Genomic DNA, 27,345 nt, shown 5'->3' with positions numbered 1-27,345 from the left:
GGTACGGTACTGGTATATACCGTTTTATACAGAAAAAACCTTACATTTAAATTTTTTTATAAATTTATTGTTTTAAAATATTATATATTTTAAATTTTTTTTATATTTTTTCGGTATTCAGGTATATACCGAAATTTTCATATTGCATACCGTTACCGTACCGAAAAATTCGGTATTGTTACCGTACCGTACCGAAATCTTCAGTATACCGCAAATTCGATAAATTCGACATTTTTTCGATACGATAATCTAGGTATATCGAAAATTCAGTATTTTTTCTCACCTCTAGTTTTGCCATATATCTATGCATATGTATTATTATAAAGAAAAAATTAATCAGTTATCTTTGTAAAAAAATTAGGTGGACAAAAAAAATTGAAATCCATACATGTTTGAAAAACTAGAATGGATGTGCTTCAAAGCTCATAAGGTCCATCTCCAATGCATATCCTTTATTTTTCATCATCTAGTCCTCCAAAATTTCAAAAACATTCTCCAACCCATAGCCTCTAAATATTACCAAATACTTTAATTTATTTAATTTTCAACCCATATCCTCTAAATATTACCAAATATTATATTTCTTTAATTTATTTAATTTTCAATCCATATCCTCTAAATATCACCAGATACTTTTTTTTTTTTTAAATTTACCAAGCAAGCATGATCGACCAAAATATTATCTTGGTCGACCATGCTTTGGAGCATGGTGGACCCAATGCTTTGGTCATGGTCGACCGACCAAAGCATCTTGCTTTGGTCCACCAATGCTTTGGTCGACCAAAGCATACCATGCTATGCTTTGGTCGACCAAAGCACAACCAAATCATGGTACTTTAGTTGGTCGACCAAAGCACGACCAAATCTGCTTTGGTCGACTTAGGTGTGAGTATGTGACTTCAAGCCCAGTCGATCCATGAAAAGTGATATTTTTCTTAAAAATTTTTTCTAAAGTACTATATTGCAATTTTTAAAATATATATTTTTTAATCATTTCTTACTCTTTTTAAATCCTCTGTATGAACAGTGATCTTCCATAAATAGATGATCATTGTTTCATGTTCTAAAATAGAGGAAGCAAATAGAGCACGGTTGGAGAAGATTTCATCCTTTCATCTTCCATAAAATGAAGGAATCCTCCATTATGGAGAACGGTTGGAGATGACCTAATGAATTGAATTGGCGAAAGAAGAAAAGAGATTGAGGGTGACTAGAGTTTCAAAGATATTTTTATAATTTGATATAATAAAAAAATTATTTTGATAAATTAATATAATTGAAAATTAAAATCGATTATAATAGTACGATGCAGGTTATTTAAGAAAATCTCCGATAAATGAAATAACAAGAGAAAGACCGACTTCTAGCGAACAATGGACGCTCTTCTCTGCGACGAGCTTCTACAGGAAATCTTCCACCAGCTGCAGCCGCCGTCGTTCGCCGCGGTCTCCCTGGTCTCTAAGAGGTGGCACCGCCTCCTACGTTCATCTATCACCTCTCTTTCGCTATACCTTCCCCCTCCCTATGAACCCACCATCATCGCTTCTTTTTCGTCCTTTCTTTCCCAGCACCCTTTTCTCGCTAATCTTTCTATCGCCACCTCGCCATTCGACGCCGTTGGTGACAACCTCTTGCTCTCCGTCTCTGCTTCTTGCCCCAAGCTGCGCAACCTCCGCTACTTGATCAATCCTCTTTCACCCTTGTCTTTGGTTGTTGTCTCGACTTCTTGCGCTCAGTCTTTCTTCTATTTCCATCGCACTCACCAGGCCCCTTTGTTTTTACTGGCTTCGGTCTTTCAGTGGTCTGAAATGCCTCACCTTATTTTTCACGAACCCTGTATCAGAGCTGGATACTTGCGGGGTTGAAGGAAAAAAATAATGCTTTTGGTGTGGAGTTCAGTTTGGAGAATCTATCTTTATCTGGAATTGTATCCGAGGATCGTGGGCTTGGGTTGCTCTGGAGGAACTGTAAGAACATTAAGAAACTGCAGCTCCAGAGCTGTGCGAGTTTGGGAGACTTCGCTTCCGTTTCGGGTTTCGTGAAAATCTTGAAGGGTCTTCGAGAACTGGAGTTGAGGGCTTGTAGGAGTATAGTTGATGGGGTATTGCTGAAAGTGGCCGAACACTGTGTTTCTTTAGATTCTCTGCTGATTTATGATAGTGGCAGCCAAGAGGGTTTGATGCAATTTATTAATCAGAGCAAATGCAACTTGAAAAGGCTTGAATTGAGATTGCCTCTTGATGTTGATAACACTCATTTGATTGCTTTGGCCGCGAATTTGAATTTCATGGGTTTGGTAAGTTTAAGGTTGGAAAGTTGCTGTCTTGTTACTGGGGATGGATTGAAAGTTCTTGCGAGGACGGTAGGTGTTAAGCTTGAGGAGCTTGCTTTGATAAATTGCGATGTGGTGGAGAGAGAATCTGGTTTATTGACCTCTTTAGGACAGGATTTGAAGAGACTGAGGAAGTTGGATTTATCTTTTAACGAAACGATGGTTGATAAGGAGCTAACTCTGATGCTCGCGTCATGTAATTTCTTGATCGAATTGAAACTTAGAGGCTGCCGTGGATTGACCGATAAATCTGTGGCTTCAATGGTTTGGAGCTGTAAGAACTTGCAGAGTGTTGATATAACTTGCTGTGGGATTGAAATGGAGGGAGTTGAGTTACTTGTGCTAAAATCCAAGTGCTTAAGACTGTTGGAAGTGGAGCAGAACAAACTTTCCGATGCTGCCAGGATACTATCTATTGAGGTTGTGTGTCTTGATCGATGATTGTGCTGCCAGGACACTGCCAGGATGCCTGCTCCTTTGTCGTTACTCTGTCTCGTGATAAAGTTCAGGTACATTTCAGTTCGTCGCAGTAGGTGCCTCGTGCTAGGGTACTGCTGGTTGTTCCGTTGTATCCTGGGAAACAGACGTCCGAGTTCACACTCGAAGCACATCCCGGAGTGGACGAATCTGTTTTAAGGCCTCGGTTTGCTTTATTTTAAGCATTGTCCTACTGTTTTGTTCACGATACTACCTCTCTGGTTTTTTGTGTACGTTTCTGTTTGTCCATATATATCTTATAACAATCTTAAAACAGGATACTCATTACGTGTTGTTTCAGATATGGCCACTAAAACCAGCGTACAAAGGGAAACTGGTCATCTTGTCCCTCCTCAAGTTGTCCCTCATGGTACCCCACGTGCCGCTGCGGTTACTGTTCTAGCCAGCCATGGTGAAAAACCTGAGAAGTTCACTGGTGTGGACTTCAAAAGGTGGCAGCAGAAGATGCTATTTTACTTGACGATGCTGAACCTGGCCAGATTCCTTACTGAGGATGCTCCTAAACTCAACGAGGGTGAGGGAGATGTTGAATCTGTTAGTGCGGTTGAGGCATGGAATCATTCCGATTTCTTATGCCGAAACTATGTACTAAACGGATTGGCCGATTTGCTCTACAACGTGTTTTGCGAAAAGAAAACGGCTAAAGAGCTGTGGGAATTCCTTGACAGAAAGTACAAAACCGAGGATGCCGGGCCCAAGAAATTTCTTGTTGGTCGCTTTCTGGACTTTAAAATGGTGGATTCAAAGCCGGTTATCAGCCAAGTTCAAGAACTCCAAGTGATTCTTCACGAGATTCACGGTGAGGTGATGACTTTGAGCGAATCATTCCAAGTGGCTGCTATCGTTGAGAAGCTACCACCAGCTTGGAAGGATTTCAAAAATTACTTGAAGCACAAGCGAAAGGAGATAAATGTTGAAGAGCTCATTGTTCGACTTCGCATCGAGGAAGACAACAAGAGTTCGGAAAAGACGATTGTTTTCTCCTGTTGCCGCTAAGGCAAATGTTGTCGAGCATGGTCAAAGCTCGAAAAAGAGAACATTTTCCTCCTCCAGCAAAAGGTTGAACATGGGACCCAAAGGAGGCGTTTCAAAGAAGAATTTCTCGGGAAAATGCTATAATTGTAATGGCATGGGTCACAAGGCATCTGATTGTAAGAAGCCAAAGAGAAACCGAGAGGCGAATGTGGTAGAGAACATATCTCAAAAGGTTTCCAATATGAATATCTGTGCTGTAATATCAGAAGTTAATCTGGTGGTTTCTAATCCAAGAGAGTGGTGGATTGACACTGGTGCCACTCGTCATGTTTGCTCGGACAAGGAGATGTTTGCAACTCTTGAGGAATCCGAGAATGGTGAAAAGCTATTCATGGGAAATTCCGCCACTTCTGAAATCAAGGGTCAAGGAAAAGTTGTCCTAAAGATGACATCTGGAAAAGAATTGACGTTGAACAATGTGTTGTATGTACCTGACATTCGCAAGAACTTGGTGTCCGGATCGCTTCTTAACAAGCATGGTTTCCGCATTGTCTTCGAGTCAGATAAGGTGGTTTTGTCTAAGAGTGGAATGTTTGTTGGCAAAGGTTATGTTTGTAATGGTTTGTTCAAACTAAATGAAATGGCTATTAAGCTCGTGATGAATAAAGTTAATACTTTTGCTTACTTGCTTGAGTCTTCTTGTTTATGGCATGGTAGACTTGGACACGTTAATTACGATACAATTCGTATACTAATTAACATGAAAAGCATTCCTGCATTCCAAATTGATAAACAACATAAATGTGAAACTTGTGTTGAGGCAAAACTAACAAGATCATCTTTTCGAACTATTGAAAGAAATAGTGAACCACTTGATCTAATTCACAGTGATATATGTGATCTAAAAAGTGTACAAACTCGTGGTGGAAACAAGTACTTCATCACTTTTGTTGACGATAGCACAAAATTTTGTTATGTGTATCTTCTTAAAAGTAAGGATGAAGCGATCGACAAATTTGTCCAATACAAGAGTGAAGTTGAAAATCAACTTAGCAAGAAAATTAAGGTGCTAAGAAGTGATCGTGGAGGTGAATATGAATCACCATTTGCTGAGTTTTGTGCTCAACACGGTATCAAACACGAAAGAACTGCACCTTATTCTCCACAGCAAAATGGCATTGCAGAGAGAAAGAATCGCACATTGAAAAAAATGATGAATGCGTTGTTATTAAGTTCTGGTTTACCACAGAACTTATGGGGGGAAGCTGTTCTAACAGCTAATTACCTTTTAAATAAGGTACCCCGAAAGAAGCTAGATAAAAGTCCATACGAGTTATGGAAAGGTAGAAGTCCTTCTTACCAATACTTGCGAGTGTGGGGGTGTCTTGCCAAGGTAGCAGTACCCACTCCAAAGAAAGTAAAGATAGGACCAAAAACTGTTGATTGCATTTTCATTGGATATGCTCAAAACAGTACCGCGTATCGTTTCCTTGTACATGAATCTCAAATACCTGATATTCATAAGAATACGATAATGGAATCAAGAAATGTTTCGTTCTTTGAACACATGTTTCCATACAAATCTAAGGAAGAACCAAGTACATCCAAAAGATTGTATGAGACAATTGATCAAGGACAAGAGCTTGATCAAGATATTGAACCTAGACGTAGTAAGAGAGCTAGGACTGAGAAATCCTTTGGTCCGGATTTCATCACTTTCATGATGGAAAGTGAACCTCAAAGCTTCAAGGAAACAATTAGTTCATCTGAGGGACCTCTATGGAAAGAGGCTATCAATTCCGAAATGGAATCAATTTTACAAAACCATACGTGGGAATTAGTAAATCTTCCTCCGGGAAGCAAACCACTAGGCTGTAAATGGGTTTTCAAAAGGAAAATGAAATCAGATGGAACCATAGATAAGTATAAAGCCAGATTGGTAATTAAAGGTTACCATCAACGTGAAGGGCTTGATTACTTTGACACATATTCTCCTGTATCGACAATAACCTCTATTCGTGTGATACTTGCGATTGCCGCCTTGCGGAATCTTGAAGTACACCAAATGGACGTAAAGACAGCTTTTCTAAATGGAGATTTAGAAGAGGAAATTTACATGGAACAACCTGAGGGATTTTCTGCGACTGGGCAAGAAAATAAGGTATGTAAACTGGTGAAGTCTCTGTATGGCTTAAAACAAGCACCAAAGCAATGGCACGAAAAATTTGATAAGGCCATGATGGAAAGTGGATTTAAATTCAGTTAACGTGACAAATGTGTATACATAAAGAACTCTGAAATGGGATATGTCATTTTATGTCTTTACGTAGATGACATACTTATCATTGGTAGTAATGATAAGATGATCAAATCCACCAAGAAGTTATTAAACTCAAGATTTGACATGAAAGATTTGGGCTTAGCCGATGTAATCCTTGGAATTAAAATCCATAAAACATCAGAAGGACTAGTCCTAAGTCAGTCGCATTATGTTGACAAAATACTTGAGAAATTCAATAACGATGACTCTGCATTAGCTAGAACCGCGATAGATACAAGTCAACATCTATCAAAGAATCGATGTGAGAGTATGTCTCAATTAGAATACTCTCGAGTCATTGGAAGTCTGACGTACTTAATGAGTTGTACAAGACCAGACATAGCCTATGCAGTAAGCAAATTGAGTAGATTCACGAGTAATCCAGGAGTTGAACACTGGAAAGCAATTATCAGATTGCTAAGATACTTAAGGTACACTCGTGATCATGGGCTGCACTATACCAGATATCCTGCTGTTATTGAAGGATACAGTGATGCAAATTGGATATCTGATATGAAAGACTCAAAATCTACAAGTGGATTTATATTTACTTTAGGAGGTGCAGCAATTGCGTGGAAATCTTCCAAACAAACTGTAACAGCCAGATCCACGATGGAATCTAAGTTTATAGCTCTTGACAAGTGTGGTGAAGAGGCTGAATGGCTGCGTCACTTTTTAGAAGATGTTCCAGGATGGAAAAACCTGTGCCGGCTATTTGCATACATTGTGATAGCCAATCTGCGATTGGAAGGGCACAAAATAAGATGTATAATGGTAAGTCTAGGCATATACGTCGTAGACATAATACCATTAGACAACTATTCTCAACTGGAGTTATCTCTGTTGACTATGTAAAGTCAAAGGATAATATAGCGGATCCGTTAACCAAAGGGTTAAACAGAGAGTTAGTTGCGAAAATGTCAAGGGGAATGAGGCTCAAGCCTATAGAATAAATTGGTGCGAAGGAAAACCCAACCTACGCTGACTGGAGATCCCAAGAACTAGGTTCAATGCGACAACCTAATCGCACTAATTTGGAGAATCACTGTGGAGGTTATCCCTAATCCATTCCTATTATGAAACAGTGTGTTGAGGATAAGCTTACGGCTTTTAATGATTCTGACAAATATAGAATCACCTATGTGAGAGAGAGGTGGGGCCGCTTCGAAGGAATTGCAGGGCTCAATTCTAGACCCTCTTGCTGAACCAGGAGTGTGTTCATGGCCAAAACGAACAAAATCATGAGAACTGAATAGTATTAGGAAGAGTCTTGTGTGAAGTATATCTTAACTCACACAAACGGCTGTACAGTTCAAAGACATCATGTCTACTGTCAACCAGTGAATTATTGTGCTTTCACGATGGAAGGTTCAAAGGATATACCTACCTATCCTATGCAAGATTCTACCTTTGAACTTTATCACGAAAATCGTTAAATATCCTTCAATTTCCATTCATGTGGGGGATTGTTGGACTAAGAGGCCTATTGGGCTTGTATCAATTGAATGGGAAATTGGACAAGCAATGCCCAATAGTTGGTAAGTGGGAAATGTCCCACATAGGAAAATAAACATAGCATGGGTGAGCTTATATTGAGTTGCACTTTATGGAGGTGTAACAATGATTGGTCAAGAGGCTCTCTCTCGCGCACACAGGCGCAGGGGGGGTGCAAATCCTGGGCCCGATTTGCAGTGGAAAAAGGCTTGACTTGTGTGCAAGCGTACGAGCGCGACCTGGGTGCGTCGAAAATTTACATTATGGACCAAGACCTTTGGTATTTCAGCTGACCGTTGGTATTCCAAACTGAAATAACCTTTGGTGCTCCAGCTGGGCTGACCTTTGGCCTTTCAAATGGCCAACCGTGACTGTCCATATGGAACCAGAGTGCCTATATATAGGGGCAGCCTCAAGTCCTTCAAAAAAAAAAACCCAACACACTCTCCTCCATTCTGATATTTTCGAAGCTGTGCTTGTTTTGCTGTCTCGGCTGCTGCTGCTTCCACCGGCTGCTGCTCCTTTGTCGTTACTCTGTCTCGTGATAAAGTTCAGGTACATTTCAGTTCGCCGCAGTGATGCCTCGTGCTAGTGTACTGCTGGTTGTTCCGTTGTATCAGACGTCCGAGTTCACACTCGAAGCACATCCCGGAGTGAACGAATCTGTTTTAAGGACACTGTATTTCATACAGGCCTCGGTTTGCTTTATTTTAAGCATTGTCCTACTGTTTTGTTCACGATACTACCTCGCTGGTTTTTTGTGTACATTTCTGTTTGTCCATATATATCTTATAACAATGACAGCTAAACCAGCACGCTTGAAGTCATTTCGTTTTCACTTTTTTTTGTTGGAACACATTTAATTTCATTTCATTTTCGAGAAGATGGAAGTTTTGGCTTGTATTTAACTGAGCTGGACGTACTTGTATCTATTCATTTGAATACTCCTGTTGCAAAATATTCCAAGGACTCATCTTGTTCAACTGTTGCTATTTCACCAGGTCATTGTTCTGAATCAAGGACCGATTTTTTTGGTTCTATTTCGCGAAGCATGCTTGATTTAAGAAACTTACATTATTGTACAGATTCTGTTCTCTTGTATTTAGAGTTCTGAAAGGTGGAAACAAAATCCACTAGAGTTTGATATATTTGTGCAAGAGTGAAAGATACTAATTTGGACTCGAATAAAAACAATCAGCCAGGACTATAAAAACTTGACCGAACCATAATCCAAAGGAAATAAATTAATAGTCAACTAGGAAGAAACAGAGAGAGCATGGTCAAGTTATACTTTCGCTACTAGCAAAATCTGATAAGAGAGTTAATTTCGACAAAATTTGTTATCTAGCCGTTGAGTTGGGTGGATCAATCCCCATTTCCTTGTAGTAGGCTTTTTCTGCAGCCGAAAGACGGTCCTGAAACATCTTCCATTCGTTTCTACACCTCTCACGGACCTAGCAAAAAGGTTTACACTGTCACGTGATGAATGAATGAGGAACAAAAGGCATTTAGGCTGTAGTTAGTTTACGTACCCCTTCCCATGGTGCCTTGCCATTCTCGGCCTCACCCTGTTGAAATGAGATTAAAATCAGAAATTTCACATGAATCGATTCACCTTACACTTTATTATCATGTGTAGCATACCTGGTTTCCGAGTGAAGGAACGGTTTGGTGCACGACCCACTGAGAATCCACGACTCCTATCTTTTCATGAGCAGGCTAATCTCAAGAACGCAGAAAGCGCACTGTTAATCTCTACGAGCAAAGATGGAGTGAACTTAGTTGCTTACGTAACTCTCTAATAACTGACCTCCACACATTTCCTAAGCGCAAAATCAAGCCCCCATCCATGTACCAAGTCATTCTGTAGCAAATGGCATAAATATTTCAGATTTCACGGCCACCAGTGCTCCAGGTTGGTTCAACTTTTGGCTGTTTTGTTATTCTTTCTTTCAACATTTTCGGGGTGCTCGCCTTATAGAAAAGATTAAACCAAACTTTTCTGTACCTGAATCATATGCCAGACACAGCGCCATGCTTTACGAGAAAACATCGGTGCCATGATCTCGACAAATCTATACAGAAATAAAAAAGAAGAGAAAGCCTTTCTTGGTCAGTTGAACTATATACAGTATCACAACCAATCAACATACGCTGCACATGGCGGCAAATGAGGATATCTGCACCATCCTGGCCTTTCCTCTGTATCTCTGTGAAGAGGAATGATTACATTCTAAGTTGTAAAGTTTCAACGATCGTCTGATACAAAATAAATCAAGATACACAATTTTGCTAGTAGTACTTGTGAACTTCAGTGTCATTTCGTCTTCGTGTCATCTCCCATGACATTCCACTGTCTGGGGATAAACCGGGCTGCGAAATATCCAAACCATGCTTCTTCACGAGTTTTATATATCTGCAATAAAGACGTAATTTCAGTAAATAGGTTTTCTTTAGTATCATCTAAAAGTTGGAAAGATATCAGGTGTCTCTACTTACTTCTCAAAATCAAAGTGCTCCACGCCTAAATCTTCATCCCATATAAAGATATAATCATACGGTGCCACGATATCAGGGTGCAAAAAGCGCTTTGCATACCACCTTGCGAGCACGAAAATAATAAGATCGTACAGTTATCCATTACAGCAGGCAGTGTGGGAAACCATAAAAAGATTCATCTTTATAGTTACCATTTAGTCTGCTTCAGCACACTCACGTGGATGGCCCTTTTCGACCACTTGAATTCATCCCATTCACTTGTCCGACCATCATAGTGAAATAACAAAATGGTGAAGTTTTCTGTCAACTGTGCAAATGCATTAATCCATGGAACAGAAAAAGGTAAAATTGGCACTAAAATGAAATCCCGTCACCTTCCTCACTGCAGCATCGATGTTTATTTTCTGCTCCAATCCAACAGTAAAGGTCATTAGATACCTCGGTTTTACGATCAAATCCTGAACCAGTGCCATTTGTTTTCAATATTCATAAAGTCATATATTGAAAGAAAAAAAACAAGACTGTTTATCTTATCCTCTCACTCTAAAATGTGAAGCAAAAAAATGAGAATTCCGATTATGGCATCACATACACACCTCTCCGGGAACACCATACAATCTGCGCATATAAAAATCAGACTCGGCTACAATTACACCAGGTGGTAGTCTCTCAGCGCCTCGGGGATTTGTCGCGGCCCATATCTGCATAAAATTATCAGAAAGTTAGAAAATGAAGTGAAGCAGCAAATGTTCTTCCTCGGCCTCTTAGCCAAACAAAAATCTGTGTCAAATTAGTCTCATGTCTTCAACTCTCATAAATTCAAAGGTCAATTAGTTCTCATTACAAACAGAACCAATGGGGTGATGAAAAAATATGAAGCCCCTGATTTGCATATAAAAACAAAAGGTTACCTTGGTATTGTTAAACCCATGTGAGATTCCTTTATTGCCTTTCAGAGAAGACCAGAGATTTAACAGTGCTTGACTCGGGAGATCAGAGTACTTGTCATCGATGTAAGCAATGTTGATAGAAGGAAAGATTCTCGATGGCAAATGTGCCTGTTGATCATCAAAGTGATATGAAGCAAAACATTTCTTCAAAAGCATTTTACCGAATGTCCAAATCGAAACACGATTGTAACAGATCTATAAAACTAAGAGTCGAATCCACATGCCTTTGTGAATGACAGTGCAGGAAAAGACACTCCTAAGAAGAAGCCAATTATGATCCCCACAAAAGTTGTAAAAATTAGTCCTCATTGTTTCATTTGTTCTACTCATTTTCAAGCTGCAGCCAAAAGAAACGAACTCAACCACATTACAACCAACAGAATCTGAACCGGAAGGCCGTACCAATAAAACCAAAAAAATGGAAGTTGAATCTTAAAAAGTTCGTGTGGAAACCGGCAAACCCACCGGTCCCTGTCCACAAATGAACTTCAGGAATGATTCATTCGTTAAATTAATCTATAGAACAATTCTAGAGCTTATGCCGTTAGAAGTACTTGGAAATAACAGTTCTTTTCCTGGGCGTTCCCATAGTATTTTTTTTGAAAAATGAATGGCGACTTTCACTCTGCATGTCAGTCCAAGTCAAGGGTTCATTTCTTCAAGATCCATACGCACGTTCTCAGAGATTTCTAAGATCCTGAAACAATGAAATCGAGATTTAAATCGAAATCCAATGCTTTTTTCCAGTCTGTTTTTTTTTTTTTAGAAAAAGAAAAGAAATCAAACACTTCGAAAATCACCATTACTTATCTGAAACAGTTTTCTTGGCCACTACTAAAACACAACCAAAGCAAGATTCAAGCTTTTCCTCCCACCGACAATGAAGTTAAACATCAAGATTCATCAAACAGTTCACATGGTAGGTAGTTTGACTCTCACCTTTCGCGATTCAGAGATTCAAATCACATTCGCAATCCCATTGGTCCAAGTTAATTTGAATATAAACAAACGGGTCCAGACTCCTGGCTTCTGATTGTCGGAAATAACGACGCTGTAATGACTAACGAGTAACGAGCCTAGTGCACACAAAAAGAAAAGAGAACCCAGTTTCAATGGTGACAAATGGCGGATTCAGCACTCCAATTATGAGAGAAAAGTTTGTCTTCATGAGGGGTGATGGGGGGTCCAACATACTATAGAAACACGCTATTTTTGGATGCAGATCTATGCTGTCTCCTGCAATGTCAAAGAATCTTGATTTATTTATTGTATGGGTCTACTTAAAAATTTCGAAACTTTTTTTCCAAACTGATGGGGACAGCCAAGAAATGTCCCAAAATAACATGCATTTTAAAATGGCAATTTTATTCAAATATCTTGCAATAATGGCATGACAAGTCTATTTTGGCAACACTTATTTATAAAGTAAACCGTATAAATATATCAGGGGTGTGTTCGATAAATATTATAAGATTTCAAGAGTATTTTAGAGTTTATAAGCTCTTAAATTTTGTTCCGTGAACTTTTTAAAAAAATTGTTTATATGTTGTTAAAATAAATTGTTTGGCATCTTATAAGATATTTTAAAAAGAATAAGTTTCTTGTTAAATTATTTGTGAGACATGTCAACCCTATCGATATTCACAATAAAAAGTAATGCTCTTGGCATAAAAAATAATATTTTTTGATGAATGACCCAAATAAGAGATATGTCTCATAAAATATGACCCATGAAACCATCTTATACAAGTTTTTACCTTTTAAAAATAATTGGATAACCCCAACCATTTTTTTATAATGATATAAATAACAACATTATTATTTATTATTATAAAAATTATAACTATAATTATATTAACAATAATAATAATTATTCCTACTATTATTGTATGAATAATAATTAATGATAGATTAAGCGTGCATGAGTTGGAGTATTAATGAGATGAGTGACATCCCGTGAAGTTTTCGTGCGTCAAGCTGCTAACGTTGCGCCAGTTAACTGATTGGCTAGATGGCCGTAAAAGAGTAATACTATATCTTAATAAGTAATATTGTCTCTGTTGGGGACATGATCGACGGTATACAAATGATAAGACTAGTTTCTAAGAGAACAACGTCAGCAGATAAACACGCACCTCCTCAAATTCATAGGCCCAACAATATAGCTTTTGGTCTAGTGGTAAGCACTTGATCATAACAATTTATATCAGAACGAGGTCATTAGTTCAAATATCTCAATAAGCATATTTAGATACTTCTTGGGGAAATGTTGGGTTAAGCTTGCATAAGTGATAAGAGTATTATTTGGATGAGTGACATATTGTTACGTTCTCATGCGTCAAGCTGCTGATGTTGCGTTGCCTGATTTGGTTGGCTAGGTGGATCGTAAAAAGGTGACGACATATCTTAACATGTAATACTACAACTGTTGGGGACAGAACTGACAACATGGAAATGGACTGTAAATAAGATCATCATAAAAAGAATCTTAATTCTTTTCAAGCTGCAGATCATCTAATTTCTGATTGGACTCGTATTAAATAAAGACCGTTATCATGTAACTGCCGGTCAAATATGGGCAAACTAAAATGGAAACTCTACTTCCAAACCGCTTTTGAAAATACCAGCTATAGCATGGAAGAACAATGTTCTACCAATTCTCGATGTGACAAGATGTTTTTCAAAGTGATCTAAGTCAAATAACTTTTCATAAGCTATTCGAGCTAAAGCTGTAAAAGCGTAGAGACATTTAATGATATTTATTACAAAGTACAATATTGACGGCGACAAGATCATTAGGTCGATAACAAGTATAGATTGTTATTGAAAAGAATCGTCTGACTGTTGGAGCTTTTCAAATATAAATATACATATCTGAATTCATAAAAAAAAAAAATTAAACTCTCGTGCATCTTTTAGTCCTGTATTATCACAAGATCACTGAGCACGAACATGTTTCCATTTACGAATAGGATCATTTTTTACTATGTTTTCATTTCTGAACAGATACATTTTTCTACTGGAATTTATTTCTAAACACAAAATCATTTTCCCAGCAGACAAAAATGAGAAGTAAGAACACTCTTCCTCCCAAACAAACACTTCTTATTCTCTTGCAAGTAAAGTGCATAGCAATTTACATTTTCAAAGTTTATTTATTGTTAATAAAAAATTTCTGTAATGTTTCGTGTTGACTCGAATGGCTGCAACGAATTATGATTTGTGCACACCCTAGCATGGCAAGCCTATTCATGTGCCGGGAGCTGGACTTTCTGACCTATGCTGTTTCGATTTAGTGCGTCGATAATGATAATTCCATAAAATATGGATTATTAAATCAACTGGACAATAATTTATGATATTTTAAACTCAACCGTACGTTCACTTTGACCGTCCCAATAAATTTGTCAACAAAAAGTCTTTTAATTATAATTTTTGGAAGCAAAAGTCTTTTAAATTTTCGTCGGACAAAAGTCGAATATATTTTCACTAAACATTAATACATAAGCACGACTCTGGTTGCTTTTGTAAGATATGGGCGAAGGAAGGATAACAGACCGTCGTCATGGCTTTTCGTGATTAATAAATTCTGCCAATACGTTGTGGAAAGAAGATGGAAAATTGGATCTTGTATGTCCGAAGCAGGGGTGGGTACGGTACGGTATACCGTATCGAACTACGGTACCGTATATCGTACTGAAAATATCTGTATGAAATTTTTTCATACCGATAAATTTCGGTATAGAAAAAATTCATACCTGGTACCGTACCGACACCGAAAATTTTGTCGGTATACCGAAAAAATGTCGGTATACCGAAAATCCGACATTTTTTCGGTATACCGAACTTAAATTTAAAAAATAATAATAATAAAAAATTATTTTCGGTATTTCGGTATATACCGAAAAACCGAAAAAAAAATATTTCATACCGATATCAATACCGAACATTTCGGTAGGGTACTTTTTTTATTGTGTTATCTGTCTTTTTTTTCCCCGATGACGATAGAATACACAACTATTATTTTTTTGTTTGTATTGGATACACCGTTGATTAATGTAATAAACTGTAAATTATGTTAGTCAATTGAACTGTATCAGACAAGCCACGTGTAATATACTCATCCAATAATTTATATATATACCCTTGGTCAGAATTGGGTTAATGTACTAAATTAATAATTTTGATAAATTAATAAGATGATAATTTTTCGGAAAATTCACATATTAATCTATGATATATTCAATATCATAAATTAATAATTATTTAAAATCACAAACATAACAAGAAACTTTAGTAAGATATTATTATATCTTCGTTTATTTTTCATGAAATTTAATTAATTATATTGATGTTTTGTCAATACAATAAATTGTATCTGATTAATCAATACAATAATATTATTCATTAATAAAAATGACGAGTTTTAATTTATTTATCTTTATAAATATATCTGTACAATGAAATTTTATTTATATTATTAATTCAAAAATATGATGTATATATTGATGTAATATAATAAATGTTTTTTTAAAAATAAATTATTATTTTATCAATTAAATTCACGCATCCATCTGTCAATGAACTGTAGCAAGATTTGGTTTGTTTTTGTTAATGAAATCACATTTTGGGGAGGATCTCAATCTCCCAATCTTCGAAATTTTCAGAACCCGCTTGACAATCATCATTCATAGAGACGATATGAAGAATCATCCTTGCGACTCATTCCCTGAATCCCAGTAGTATAAAATCACCGTATATTTGCAATGGCATGCTGTGAGATTCAACAAATTCACGTTCGATTCTGCAACCCCTTTTTCTAGCAGCTCCGACGATGATTAGACGGCGGAATTCCCTGATGCAGAACAATGGGTTTTCGAGCTTCCATGCCTGAATAGCAGAAGTTATGTACCGAAGACAATCGAGAGTCAACTGGTTTGGTTAGGATTTGATTAGGGTTCTATTGCAAAATCGCGGAAATTTCATAATTGTAGCCGTTCACCTACTACCGAGGAATTCGGAAGCCCTAAAATCATTGGTGCCCCTTGACTTGCTTGAGGCGGGTGAAATTTCCACACCACATTTGGTGTACCAATTTATGGCTTTATTAAAGTGTTCAATCAATCACGTAATAAACATCCATAATGCTGAAGGTTCTTCGAATTTCAGCCTTTTCCCCCATTTTACAGTCTTCCTCCAAAGGATGGGATCCTCCATTAATGTCCTTCAAATATTGGGAAAGAAATGCTTCAGGGAATCTATAAAAAGGCGTGCTTTTGTTAAGAAATTCATCCCAACTTTTCCGGGATGTCAATTCTGTGATTTAAGAAATTCATCCCAACTTTTCCGGGATGTCAATTCTGTGATTTGTTAACTTATAGCAATTATAAGATCATAATTTTGACGGGGCTTTTCTTGAACTCCAAAGTGTTCATTCAATTACGTTTCTTCCCCGACGCAGTTTCTCTGTTATACCCGTGTGTTTACGCACGTATTAAATATTTAAGTTTACGCGGTCGGTGGTTTGATATATATCTTGTTCTTATCCATCTTTTATCCATAAGTTCTGAAATTTTAAAATTCATACGAACCGTCTTTATCACAATCTAGACGACATTGGATTTTCTTGTTATATAAATATACACAGAGGTCGTAGAATTTTGTTGCACTTCAACATTTGTTTTTGTGATTTTAGCGGGCATTATTTCTTTGACCATAACATAGGAAAAACTGGTGGTTTTTGATCCTTTTTCCCTGTCGGCCCCTCGTATAATTGATATCGGACAGTTTCTTTGATTTGCCGCATCGCAAGAGTCCGGGTCCTTTGGTTTTAAAAGATTTGAGATTTTTGTAATGGGAAATAAAAGCTCAAGTCCTAGGAATATGGGAAGTTGGAGGCAATCTTCGTCTAGTGCCTCAACTTCATGGCAGCATGAGCATCCACAAGCGTCGCATTCACAATATGCTCGTAATTACCCTGCACAGCATCCTTATCCAGAAGGGCATGTGACACCGAATCATCACTATGCCCCGGCTCAAGGTCCGGGCAATCCATCTCAATTGCATGCACCACAGAAGAAGTTCGAGAGGAGGTATTCAAGGATCGCCGATAACTATAATTCGTTAGAGGAGGTACGCGCATGGATAAATATTTGTATAAAAAACATTCATAAGTTTTATCTGATACAAACCTGAATGCTTAGAAGATTAAAATATATAAAGAGCAAGATCAGGTGGTGGATTGTAATATGTGAATGAGAGGACAAAGATTGAGGGAGGTTTTTTAGAAAAAGGCTCTACTTTTCTTTTCTAAGACCCAGTAACCATATTTTCCTCTAAAAGATTAAGGGGTATGGCCAAACTCTGCAGCTTATCTCCAGTGGTTTATCAAATAAATATATTTTGTATGGATATATGCCATATTCATCCAAATTATCTATTATTTTTATTTGATTTGGTGTTAAGATTTCAATTTTCTTTTGAGCCACTTGAATGCTTAATTTTTCATTAAATTTTTCTGATGTGAAGTTTATTTCTTTCAGGTGACTGGAGCTCTTGCACATGCAGGCCTCGAGTCTTCCAACCTAATTGTTGGAATCGATTTTACTAAGAGCAACGAGTGGACAGGTTCAGTTCTTTCTTCTATGCCATTTAATCGCTTGGTCACTAAACTTTGTGAAAAAATGTGCTGAGCTTGGTCGAATGTTTAGGTAAGAGGTCGTATCATGGTCGAAGCTTGCATCATATTGGAAGTGATTCGAATCCTTATGAACAAGCAATATCCATCATCGGAAGAACCTTGGCTGCTTTTGACGATGATAACTTGATTCCCTGTTTCGGATTTGGAGATGGTATGCCATCATAAACTTTCTTCTTTCCCCTTATACGACAAGTGTTCGTGTCTCCATGAATTATTTGAAAAAAAATCTAATTCATTTCTTCTGATTAATCTTGGCAGCATCAACTCATGATCAAGATGTATTCAGTTTCTACCCGGAAGAGAGACCTTGCAGTGGATTTGAGGAAGTTTTAAGCCGGTATAGAGAGATTATTCCTAACTCGAAACTCGCAGGTAACACTCATATATTTTTTGTCGAGATTAGCATCTGTTGACGAATTGAATGCTTTGGCTTAGACTCTGTCACTTTGCTGCAGGTCCAACATCATTCACACCCATTATTGAAATGGCGATGACTATTGTAGAGCAAAGTGGAGGCCAATATCATGTTTTACTGATTATTGCCGATGGACAGGTATAATTCCATCAATAAAGCCAGCAGTGTTTTCGTATACAACCGATAATGCCTCTGAAATCTTTATCTAGAGATTCAGTCGCGTATGTCACGTTTTTTAATATTGTTCTTTGTGGTAGGTTACTAGAAGTGTGGATACAGTAGGTGGTCAATTAAGTCCTCAGGAGCAGAGAACTGTTCAGGCAATTGCTCAAGCGAGGTAACTTGCTAGAAACATTTCCCAAATTTTGTCGATCTTGTTTTTTTTGGTGACATTTTTAATGTTTGCAGCAAATTGCCTTTGTCTATCATTTTGGTTGGAGTTGGAGACGGACCTTGGGACATGATGAAGGAATTCGACGACAACATCCCTGCTCGGGATTTTGATAATTTCCAGGTTTGTGTCTTACTTCTAATCTGAATTTGCACACTATTAGTTCTTTTCACTCACGTATTACTTTTGTTATCCAGTTTGTCAATTTTACGGAAATTATGTCAAAAAACGTGCACCAATCTCGAAAAGAGACGGAATTTGCTCTTGCATCATTGATGGAAATTCCATCTCAGTATAAAGCGACTATGGAGCTCAACTTGTTGGGGTAATGATTACTTTACTTGCTTCTTTCAGATCATGTGTGTGTGTGGGTGTGTGTGTGTGATGCATCCGCAAAAACGCAAAGGTGAATTTGCTGCTGATCTTACATTTTCCGGGTGTTGTAGTACACGGAAAGGAAATATGCCTCATAGAATTGCTCTTCCACCTCCTGTTTACGGTTCAGCCTTTGGTAGCAATTCAAAACCCTCTCGTGCCACCAGTTTTCAACAAAGCTCAAGTTCCTATTACAACCAGAATCATGTTTCTGGCAGTGAAGCTCCTTCCACGTCAAGCTCCACATACGAAACCCAGGTATAGCTGAGTACATAGTAACGCGCATACGCCTCCTTAGATTCTGTTAATGAGCACTTGCTAGATCATTTGCAAGTGTTCTCCTCCTATGTCCAATATAAAAAAACTTAACCGATTCTTGTTTCTTTGCTGAACAGATTTGTCCTATTTGCCTAAGTAACTCAAAAGATATGGCTTTTGGTTGTGGACATCAGGTACTTCTATACTTGTATGCTAGAATCTAAAAGACCCAAAATGTGTCAAACTACTGGATCTCGCAAACATTATAAACTTGTCGAAGTTTAAGCAAAAAAAAATGTATTCCGTTATTATTATAATTTTAATTACCTTGAGCCCAATAATTGATAAGATAATGTACATACATCATAAATTTAGGACCAATACATAATGTTGGAGAAAACGAGCAGCCTTACAAGTCGGCACGAAAATATTTTAGTTAACTTGAGATCATTTGTTTTGTTTTTTTTTTTCAGACGTGTTGCGAGTGTGGAACGGACCTTCAGCTGTGCCCTATTTGTCGAAGTTCAATCCAGACGAGAATAAAGCTCTACTGAGGAGGGTCTCTGCTTCTTGATCCCGTCTTTCAACTCCAGCATCAAATTATTCTTGCATTGGTTGTATTACCATCTGGAAGATGAAGTTAAGTTTTGGCCTTTTCATGTACAGTATGTGATCGGCATTTATTACTTATTATTATTTCCCCTATGAAAGTTTCTTTTTCCTTTTTTTTTTTGTTTCGAAATATTTTGTACTGTTAAAAATATTATTTTTATTCTCAAAAAAAATTGGATCAACCCGTTTCACGTATATAGATCCATGATACCGTTATAATTATACTATAAATATTGCTAATATTTAGCTTTATAAAATAAATAAAAATAAAAAGTTAAATTTAATTTATATTGATCAAATAGTTTAATTGAATAATTTAATCTGCTTATTTATATTATAATATATTTTAAATTTAAAATTAATTTACGATTCTGATCATGATTCCACACTGTTCTGGTTTCATATTTTTAGCAATCGAAATCGAACCGTAAGTCCATGGTTATGGTTTTGGAGCCGAAACTGATGAAATGTTTCAATTTAGGTTTTTGAGATATGATTCTGATTTCATTCGCAAAATGTGTATATATTTTTAGAGTGGGTTTCATGTGAGACCGTTTCACGGATCCTAATATGTGAGACGGGTCAACCCTACCGATATTCACAATAAAAAGTAATACTCTTAGCATAAAAAGTAATACTTTTTTATGAATGACCCAAATAAAGATTCTTAACATAAAATACGACATGTGAGATCGTCTCACACAAGTTTTTGCCATATTTTTATTAGTTTTTCACTCTTTTTACTCACATAATAACTCAAGAAACTTTATTAGCAAATTAAAATCAAAGATATACTTTTTTGTTTTTCTTTTAAATAATAAAGTTCACACTTAACTAAGAGCCATTGACTTATTTATTATAAATTGTTTTAAGTTTTTAATTTTTAGAGGTTACAATAAACTTATTATAAACTCTAATACTATTTTTAAAATAATTTTTTTAAAGCTTTTGGATACAAGGAGTTGAACAAAAAAATAAAAAACCAAAAGAGAATAAAAACAAATCAAGAAACCCAAAAAAAAAACAATTTTTTTTTTAAAAAGGTGAGATTAATAAAAAAGGATAAAAAAATCCATAAAAAAATAGATTGGAGGCTAAATTTGGCTATGAGGAATTGAGGATTAACATTGAAGTTATTTCGATTATTTTAAATAAATTTTATACATTCGTAGCATATTTAGGGATTATATTAAATGTGGGGACCCGAACTTAATTCAATTCTTATCAAATCTCAATCAACTCAACTCTGAAAATCATAACAATTCCATATGGTATCTATTCTTCAGTCCGGTTTCGATTATACTGATGTCTAACATGTCAAGAACATCATATATGAATCCTATCAGATTCTGACAATACCATAATTTCAAATCATATTTAAACGTAGCAAAACTTACGTCCAGTTGAAGCTTGCGTCGATAGGAACACAGTACCGAAGTCGGATTCAAAATCAGACGGACGGATCGAAATATAAAGGCGTAAGAATTTCTGGAGGCTTCTCGATTTCTCTCATCCTTTTCTACTGAATCCTTTTCTACATGTCCAAGCAACGTGTTAGCTTTTCCTCAATTCTGGTTGGCGCTCGGGCGGTTATAATTCCCGTCCGGGCGCTTGCTCGGCGCTCGGACGGTTAATCTTTATCGCTCGGGCGCGAAAGTTTCTGTCGAGATACTCGGCTGAACATTTCCTGGCGCTCGGGCGGTAATATTCTACCGCTCGGGCGCCAAACATTCTGTCCAAACTCATGGTGCATTGGCGTTCGGGCGGTTCTTTTCTACCGCTCGGGCGCGAGATGTTCGGTCCAACATCTTGGCTTATATGTAACGATGCCCTGCTTATTCATTTGAGTTCCTATAACCTCAATTCTGTCAATTAATCAACGTCTGATTACATCAATTAAATCTCGGACATTACATTAAGCTTATCTTATTTTTAGATATTAAACGATTGTTTTATAGTTTAAGTTAATAAACACTAGCATTCATCATAATGTAGTCATCTTATTAATCTTTCAAACTTTTATTTCTCACAAAAACTAATTAACAGGAAAAAAAATAAACATTCAAAATTTTTTTTTATGACGATGAAACCCACCGTCACTATATTTTAGCACGCACTGAGTAAACTCGCACACTAACTCAATATCAAGCAAATCACGCTAGTTAGATAAATTACATTGAGTTAATAGTGCACGAAAAGCTCGTCCGATAAAATATGGTTTCAAATTCCTAACTATTGATCAAATTTTCACTTATTCTGTCAAATCTTACATCACCGACTCAAGGAAAGAAAATTCAATTTTAGCAAGTTAAGAAGGCATCTTAATTTGAATCATTATGAGGACTAAAATAATCAGCAAACTAAAAAATAAAACATAATACGCAAATGATGCTAGATACGTTTTACCCAATATTGTAACAAATTATATTTAAATATTTTTTGTCGTTTTAATTATGAGATGGAGCTTTTATTTTGCTATATTTTTAATAAGATTAGCCTGAGAAAGTGATATTTTAAGAAATATTTATGATGTATTTTTTTCTCAATCACATATAAAAATTTCAGACATAAATAGCTAAATATGAATATATGTCAGTGTCACGATTTAATTGTTATATAAAACTACAAAAAATTGTAGGAAAAATATTTATAATCATTTGTCATAATTTGTATAGACAGTGAATTTTTGAATTTCGAGAAAGAGAGTGAGATATGATAATTTTAAGGGTTTTTTTTTAAAAATAATATTATTTTAAAAAAATATATATTAAAAAATAACAAACTGTGGGATGTTGTAAAAATATTACAAATATGATTTCCGGATTGAACTAATTTTTATTTTTAAATATTTTTTTTACCACTCACGGATTCTTAGAATCCGTGACTATGTCACGAATTCAATGAATCCGTGAGCTCCCTCTTTTAAATTAGCTCACCTCCTTCGTTCATTCACCGTTAGCTCTCCTTCTTCATTTTCCTCAATTTGCTTTCGATCACCGAGAACCTCTTTCGAACACCGAGCACGTCTCTTTCCAGTACCGGTATTCCGAAGTTTTCATTTATTCATTAGCGCAAATCTTCGGCATTTTTTCAGAATATTAAAAGGTAACGATATTATTTTTGTTTATTAAATTTATTTTTGTTCGTTAATTATAGTTGTTTTAAGTAATAACAATAGTTATAATATTAATTGTATTATTGGACTTATAATACTATAATTTAGAATTGTTGAATTACCGAGCTTAGAATTTAGAACGCATCATAGTAGTTTTAAGTAATAATAATAAATATATTTAATTTAATTACAAATATTAGAATATTAATTGTATTATTTTACTTAGTTGTAATAAAAATTGTATTATTGAAATAATTATAATATTAATTGTATAATAATAACTATATAATTGTAATATTGGAATAATTATAATATTAATTGTATAATTGTATAATAATGAAACGTAATAATTATAATAATAACTATACTTAATTTAATTACAATAAATGTATACGTACTAATGTATTTATTATAATAATTATTACTAATGTATTTATTAATAATTATAATATTAATTGTCTAATTGTATAATAACGAAACATAATATTTATAATAATAATTGTATTATTGGAATAATTATAATATTAATTGTATAATAATAACTGTACTTAATTTAATTACAATGTATATGTACTAATGTATTTATTATAATAACTATTACTAATGTATTTATTAATAGTTATAATATTAATTGTCAAATTGTTTAATAAAGATACGTAATATTTATAGTAATAATTGTATTATTGAAATAATTATAATATTAAATTTATAATAATAACTATACTTAATATAATAATGAAACATAATATTTATAATAATAATTGTATTATTGGAATAATTATAATATTAACTATATTTAATTTAATTACAATAAATGTATACGTACTAATGTATTTATTATAATAACTATTACTAATGTATTTATTAATAATTATAATATTAATTGTCTAATTGTATAATAATGATACGTAATATTTATAATAATAATTGTATTTTTGAAATAATTATAATATTAATTGTATAATAATAACTATACTTAAATAATAATGAAACATAATATTTATAATAATAATTGTATTATTGAAATAATTATAATATTAACTGTATAATAATAACTATACTTAATTTAATTACAATAAATATATACATACTAATGTATTTATTATAATAACTATTAGTAATGTATTCATTGTAATTACATGTTATACTTTTTATAACAAATAACTATTACTAATGTATTATTTGTTACGTTCTATGAAGTATTATTGGTTTTTATAAGAAATTATTTAATATACAGTAATTAGTTTTATTACTAATTTGTCATCAACATATACGTATTCATTTTTCGAGCCGAAAGTTGCAAATAAATTTTGTTTACTATAAATTTTGTTTATATAAATTAAAATATAATATTTGTTAACTACTGAATTTTTGTTTGCAAGACGGCTGAAAATACGGAGAATATGTTGTATTTGCGGGGTAGACACATATCAACTAATATCAACGCTGAAAACATGGATGCAATAATTCCGCCACGCCGGTCTGACAAATGTCTTTGGAGATTGGGCCGTATGGGCGGTCCACTGGGCCTGTAATGGGTCGTTACAGGCAGTGGGCCATATGGGCGGTCCACTGGGCCTGTAATGGGTCGTTACAGATTCACCTTCGTGTCCGCCTATGTCTTGCACGCATGGGCTTCTATGGTATCGTTCAGTGTGGTCCTATTAAATATTATGATAATCATTTGCTTACGGTCATTGTTGAGAGATGGCGTCGTGAGACACACACATTTCATCTTACCGTGGGCGAGGCAACAATCACCCTGCAGGACGTTGCCCTTATTTGGGGGTTGAATATTGATGGCATTCCCATCACTGGTTTAGATACCGCATACAATAAACATACTTTACAACATATTGTCACGGATTTTTTGAATCCGTGACCCACTCCCTTTCCTTTTTTTTTTTAATTTTTTTTAAAAAAATGTCTGAATCCGGTGCAGTGCACTGCGGATTGTACTAGTTTTGTAAAACTTTTCATCTTGCAACATTTTTATAATTATTTTTTTAATTTATAATATTTTTTAAAAAAGCCCATATTTTAAGTAAGCTATAAATTTAATAAAATATATATTTTACGATATTTTTTATTAAATAAAAAGTAGCCGAAAGTCGGTTTTTTTTGTAAATTCAGTCATGAAATCACACATCATATAATAAGTACATATATAGAGATATGTTTGATTTCGTAAAATAAAAAATAATATGTTCAAGATAATGTATAATATTAAAATCTCTCCTGTTTAGTCCACAAAATGTTAACGAATTCATTGATGTATATTATTTATTAGTGGTTTTTGAGAGACGATATGATCCGTAGACCGGTCAATCCTATCCACATATACAATAATAAGTAATATTTTTAACATAAACAATAACATCTTTTTATAAATGATCCACACAAGAAATCTGTATTATAAAATTGACCCGCAAAACCGTCTCACCGATTTTTTTGAACATTTTTATTCCACACAGATGATCCGCATAGCGACCTCTTCAAGCGATGAATGCAATCAACAACCTAATAACCACTTCCCTTACTCGCAGACAAATTGCAAGAATGTGCCATTAAATTTTTATGGACTTAAAAACTCACTTTCGAGTTCTCTTTTCACCCCCAAAAATGGCTTCCTCGAGTAGCAGTAGTACTGGTTCTGTTAAACTCTCTTACGAGAGGCTGAAACAAGACGACGATTTCGGCCTGGGGGAGAAGGTGATCGGGAGGTACTTGAGGGGCTCGTCCCACCACAGGTTCTTCAGAAAGGTGCACGTCAGGAGGAGATTGAAAGTGAAGATACCGAGCTCGAGGAGGTTCTTGAGCAGGAAAGCTAGGGTTCTCATGGCTGCATGGCTGAAGATGTACAGGAGATTGAAGGACAGTCGAGCCCATTTTGGCGACATCTTTGCTGGGAACTATCTGTTCATGCAGGTCACTCCGATCCAACCCCGTTGAAGTTTTCTGCTGATTATCGTAATAAACCTTTTTGTTCATCGCAAGGATCAAAGAGTTGATGGGTTTTCGTCCACTAGGTATTCTCTTCCCTGCTTAGATCTCGATGTTTCAAAATTTTAATAATACGATTATTGCTCCCCGAGCCATGAAATGGAAATATGTATCAATTTGATGTTTTAATCTGTTTCTATTATTCTTCCTCTCATTACTCTATTACCTCATATATTTTAATTTGGCATTTTCTACGACGTAATCAAAAAAAATAAATATAAGTTTAATTTGTGATCCTGCAAGTGTATGTATAGCTTTAAGTTGGATTTGAATCGACGGATTTGAATTTGGGGAGGATTTCACAAATGAATTTGAAATGACTAAGTTGACGAATAACATAAGATATTTCAAATCCTTCGATTAGAACCAAATGGATACAATGGATTTATGACGTGAATTCGAAATCAAATCCATTCTATCCAAACTCAACCTTATATGAGTTAAGAATTGAAATGGTGTGTTGAATGAAAAGCTTGATGATGAATGTAATCTGCAGCAAATTGATGATCGAAAAAATGTTAATTCGTGTAACGGATCAAAATACGCCAGTAGTTGGAGTACTATTGCATAATAATGGAAAGATGGATGGGGTACTTCAATTTTTTTAACCATTCAATTTCATAATTGGACGCCATTAAAAAAATTCATAGTGACAGTGAAGAAAGTGAACAATTAACGACGGCAGATCGAGTAAGAGAATGACCATTTATGAATGGAAGATGTGTGAAGCTAGCTATTAATAATGTCTCAGATTACTTCCGCCCCAAACACATTTTCTTTTTTCATCGGTCTTAAATATATAATCGAATATCTATATTTAATATTATTTTCTCTATGTTGGATGTGACACTTGGGTTATACCATTTGTGAAATATTTTTCACTATATATAAAATTATTTTTAGAAAACAATGGCTAAATTGAGCGCAAGGATGATGGACAAAACATTTCTTTAACAAGTCTTCTTCTTGTATATTTCCATTGAATTACTTATTTTTACTTACTTACAAAATGATTTGTATGATCTTTATCCATTAAAAGTAACTGTAGTGGCCTATCGCTATACGCTTGCTTCTTCCTAAAAAAAAATTAAGAAAAATTTAGTGTTTTGGTCTTGTAAATTAAATTATGTCTTATTTTTTTTTATCAATATTTGTCAAAGTGTTGACGTGATGTTATGAAATAATGATATTTTGAATTCAGAAAATGTGAATATAATTTGAGTATGTCTCTTGTGAGACGGTTTCACGAATATTTATATGTGATACGAATCAACCCTACCGATATTCACAATAAAAAATAATAATCTTAATATAAAAAGTAATACTTTTTCATGGGATGACCCAAATAATAGATCAGTCTCACAAAATACGATCCGTGAGACCGTCTCACATAAGTTTTTGCCATAAC

At 35.2% G+C, this 27,345-nt stretch overlaps 4 protein-coding genes across 10 annotated transcripts; 3 read left to right on the top strand and 1 right to left on the bottom strand.

Annotated features, from left to right (window-relative positions):
- The first annotated feature begins 1,352 nt into the window (after positions 1-1,352).
- LOC142539525 (uncharacterized) lies at positions 1,353-3,230 on the top strand. The gene is given in 4 exon segments (XM_075645056.1): positions 1,353-1,730; positions 1,732-1,863; positions 1,865-2,841; positions 3,111-3,230. Coding segments are annotated over 3 exon segments (1,398 nt in total). The 5' UTR covers positions 1,353-1,373; the 3' UTR covers positions 2,774-2,841; positions 3,111-3,230.
- On the bottom strand, positions 2,630-12,298 carry LOC142539526 (uncharacterized). 7 transcript variants are annotated; one of them, XM_075645063.1, is made up of 15 exons: positions 12,008-12,298; positions 11,623-11,765; positions 11,293-11,405; positions 11,030-11,176; positions 10,715-10,819; positions 10,493-10,576; positions 10,310-10,425; positions 10,119-10,220; positions 9,922-10,035; positions 9,773-9,829; positions 9,628-9,694; positions 9,430-9,483; positions 9,264-9,338; positions 9,152-9,187; positions 8,802-9,073 (listed from the first exon to the last, which is right to left on the bottom strand). In XM_075645063.1, the coding sequence occupies exons 5-15, from the start codon at positions 10,742-10,744 to the stop codon at positions 8,960-8,962; spliced, it is 849 nt and encodes a 282-aa protein (XP_075501178.1). In that variant the 5' UTR covers positions 10,745-10,819; positions 11,030-11,176; positions 11,293-11,405; positions 11,623-11,765; positions 12,008-12,298; the 3' UTR covers positions 8,802-8,959. The 7 variants fall into 7 exon arrangements, with proteins under 7 accessions (XP_075501177.1, XP_075501178.1, XP_075501179.1 ...); XM_075645064.1 differs by having other exon boundaries at positions 11,293-11,765; XM_075645057.1 differs by having other exon boundaries at positions 11,030-11,405.
- Positions 12,299-15,669: 3,371 nt separating this feature from the next.
- Positions 15,670-19,956, top strand: LOC142539524 (E3 ubiquitin-protein ligase RGLG2-like). The gene is made up of 11 exons (XM_075645054.1): positions 15,670-17,200; positions 17,611-17,695; positions 17,779-17,919; positions 18,027-18,140; positions 18,224-18,321; positions 18,441-18,520; positions 18,592-18,697; positions 18,772-18,899; positions 19,021-19,207; positions 19,345-19,401; positions 19,681-19,956. The coding sequence occupies exons 1-11, from the start codon at positions 16,922-16,924 to the stop codon at positions 19,759-19,761; spliced, it is 1,356 nt and encodes a 451-aa protein (XP_075501169.1). The 5' UTR covers positions 15,670-16,921; the 3' UTR covers positions 19,762-19,956.
- Positions 19,957-25,556: 5,600 nt separating this feature from the next.
- On the top strand, positions 25,557-25,886 carry LOC142538316 (uncharacterized). The gene has a single exon (XM_075643662.1). The coding sequence runs from the start codon at positions 25,557-25,559 to the stop codon at positions 25,884-25,886; it is 330 nt and encodes a 109-aa protein (XP_075499777.1).
- The last annotated feature ends 1,459 nt before the right edge of the window (positions 25,887-27,345 follow it).

Source organism: Primulina tabacum, chromosome 3 (assembly GCF_025594145.1).
Source record: "Primulina tabacum isolate GXHZ01 chromosome 3, ASM2559414v2, whole genome shotgun sequence".
Taxonomy (NCBI): Eukaryota; Viridiplantae; Streptophyta; class Magnoliopsida; order Lamiales; family Gesneriaceae; genus Primulina; species Primulina tabacum.
The sequence above is the reverse complement of the archived record's forward strand: the minus strand, read 5'-3'. Positions and strand labels throughout refer to the sequence as shown.

Coding starts and splice junctions, on each gene's coding strand:
- LOC142539526 (XM_075645057.1), bottom strand. CDS start 11,224: ATGCTTTTGAAGAAATGTTTTGCTTCATATCACTTTGATGATCAACAG. Junction 9,695..9,772: donor CATTTGCCGCCATGTGCAGC/GTATGTTGATTG, acceptor ATTTCTGTATAG/ATTTGTCGAGATCATGGCAC. Junction 9,484..9,627: donor GTGTCTGGCATATGATTCAG/GTACAGAAAAGT, acceptor CATTTGCTACAG/AATGACTTGGTACATGGATG.
- LOC142539524 (XM_075645054.1), top strand. CDS start 16,922: ATGGGAAATAAAAGCTCAAGTCCTAGGAATATGGGAAGTTGGAGGCAA. Junction 18,141..18,223: donor TCCTAACTCGAAACTCGCAG/GTAACACTCATA, acceptor ACTTTGCTGCAG/GTCCAACATCATTCACACCC. Junction 18,698..18,771: donor GGGATTTTGATAATTTCCAG/GTTTGTGTCTTA, acceptor TTTGTTATCCAG/TTTGTCAATTTTACGGAAAT.
- LOC142538316 (XM_075643662.1), top strand. CDS start 25,557: ATGGCTTCCTCGAGTAGCAGTAGTACTGGTTCTGTTAAACTCTCTTAC.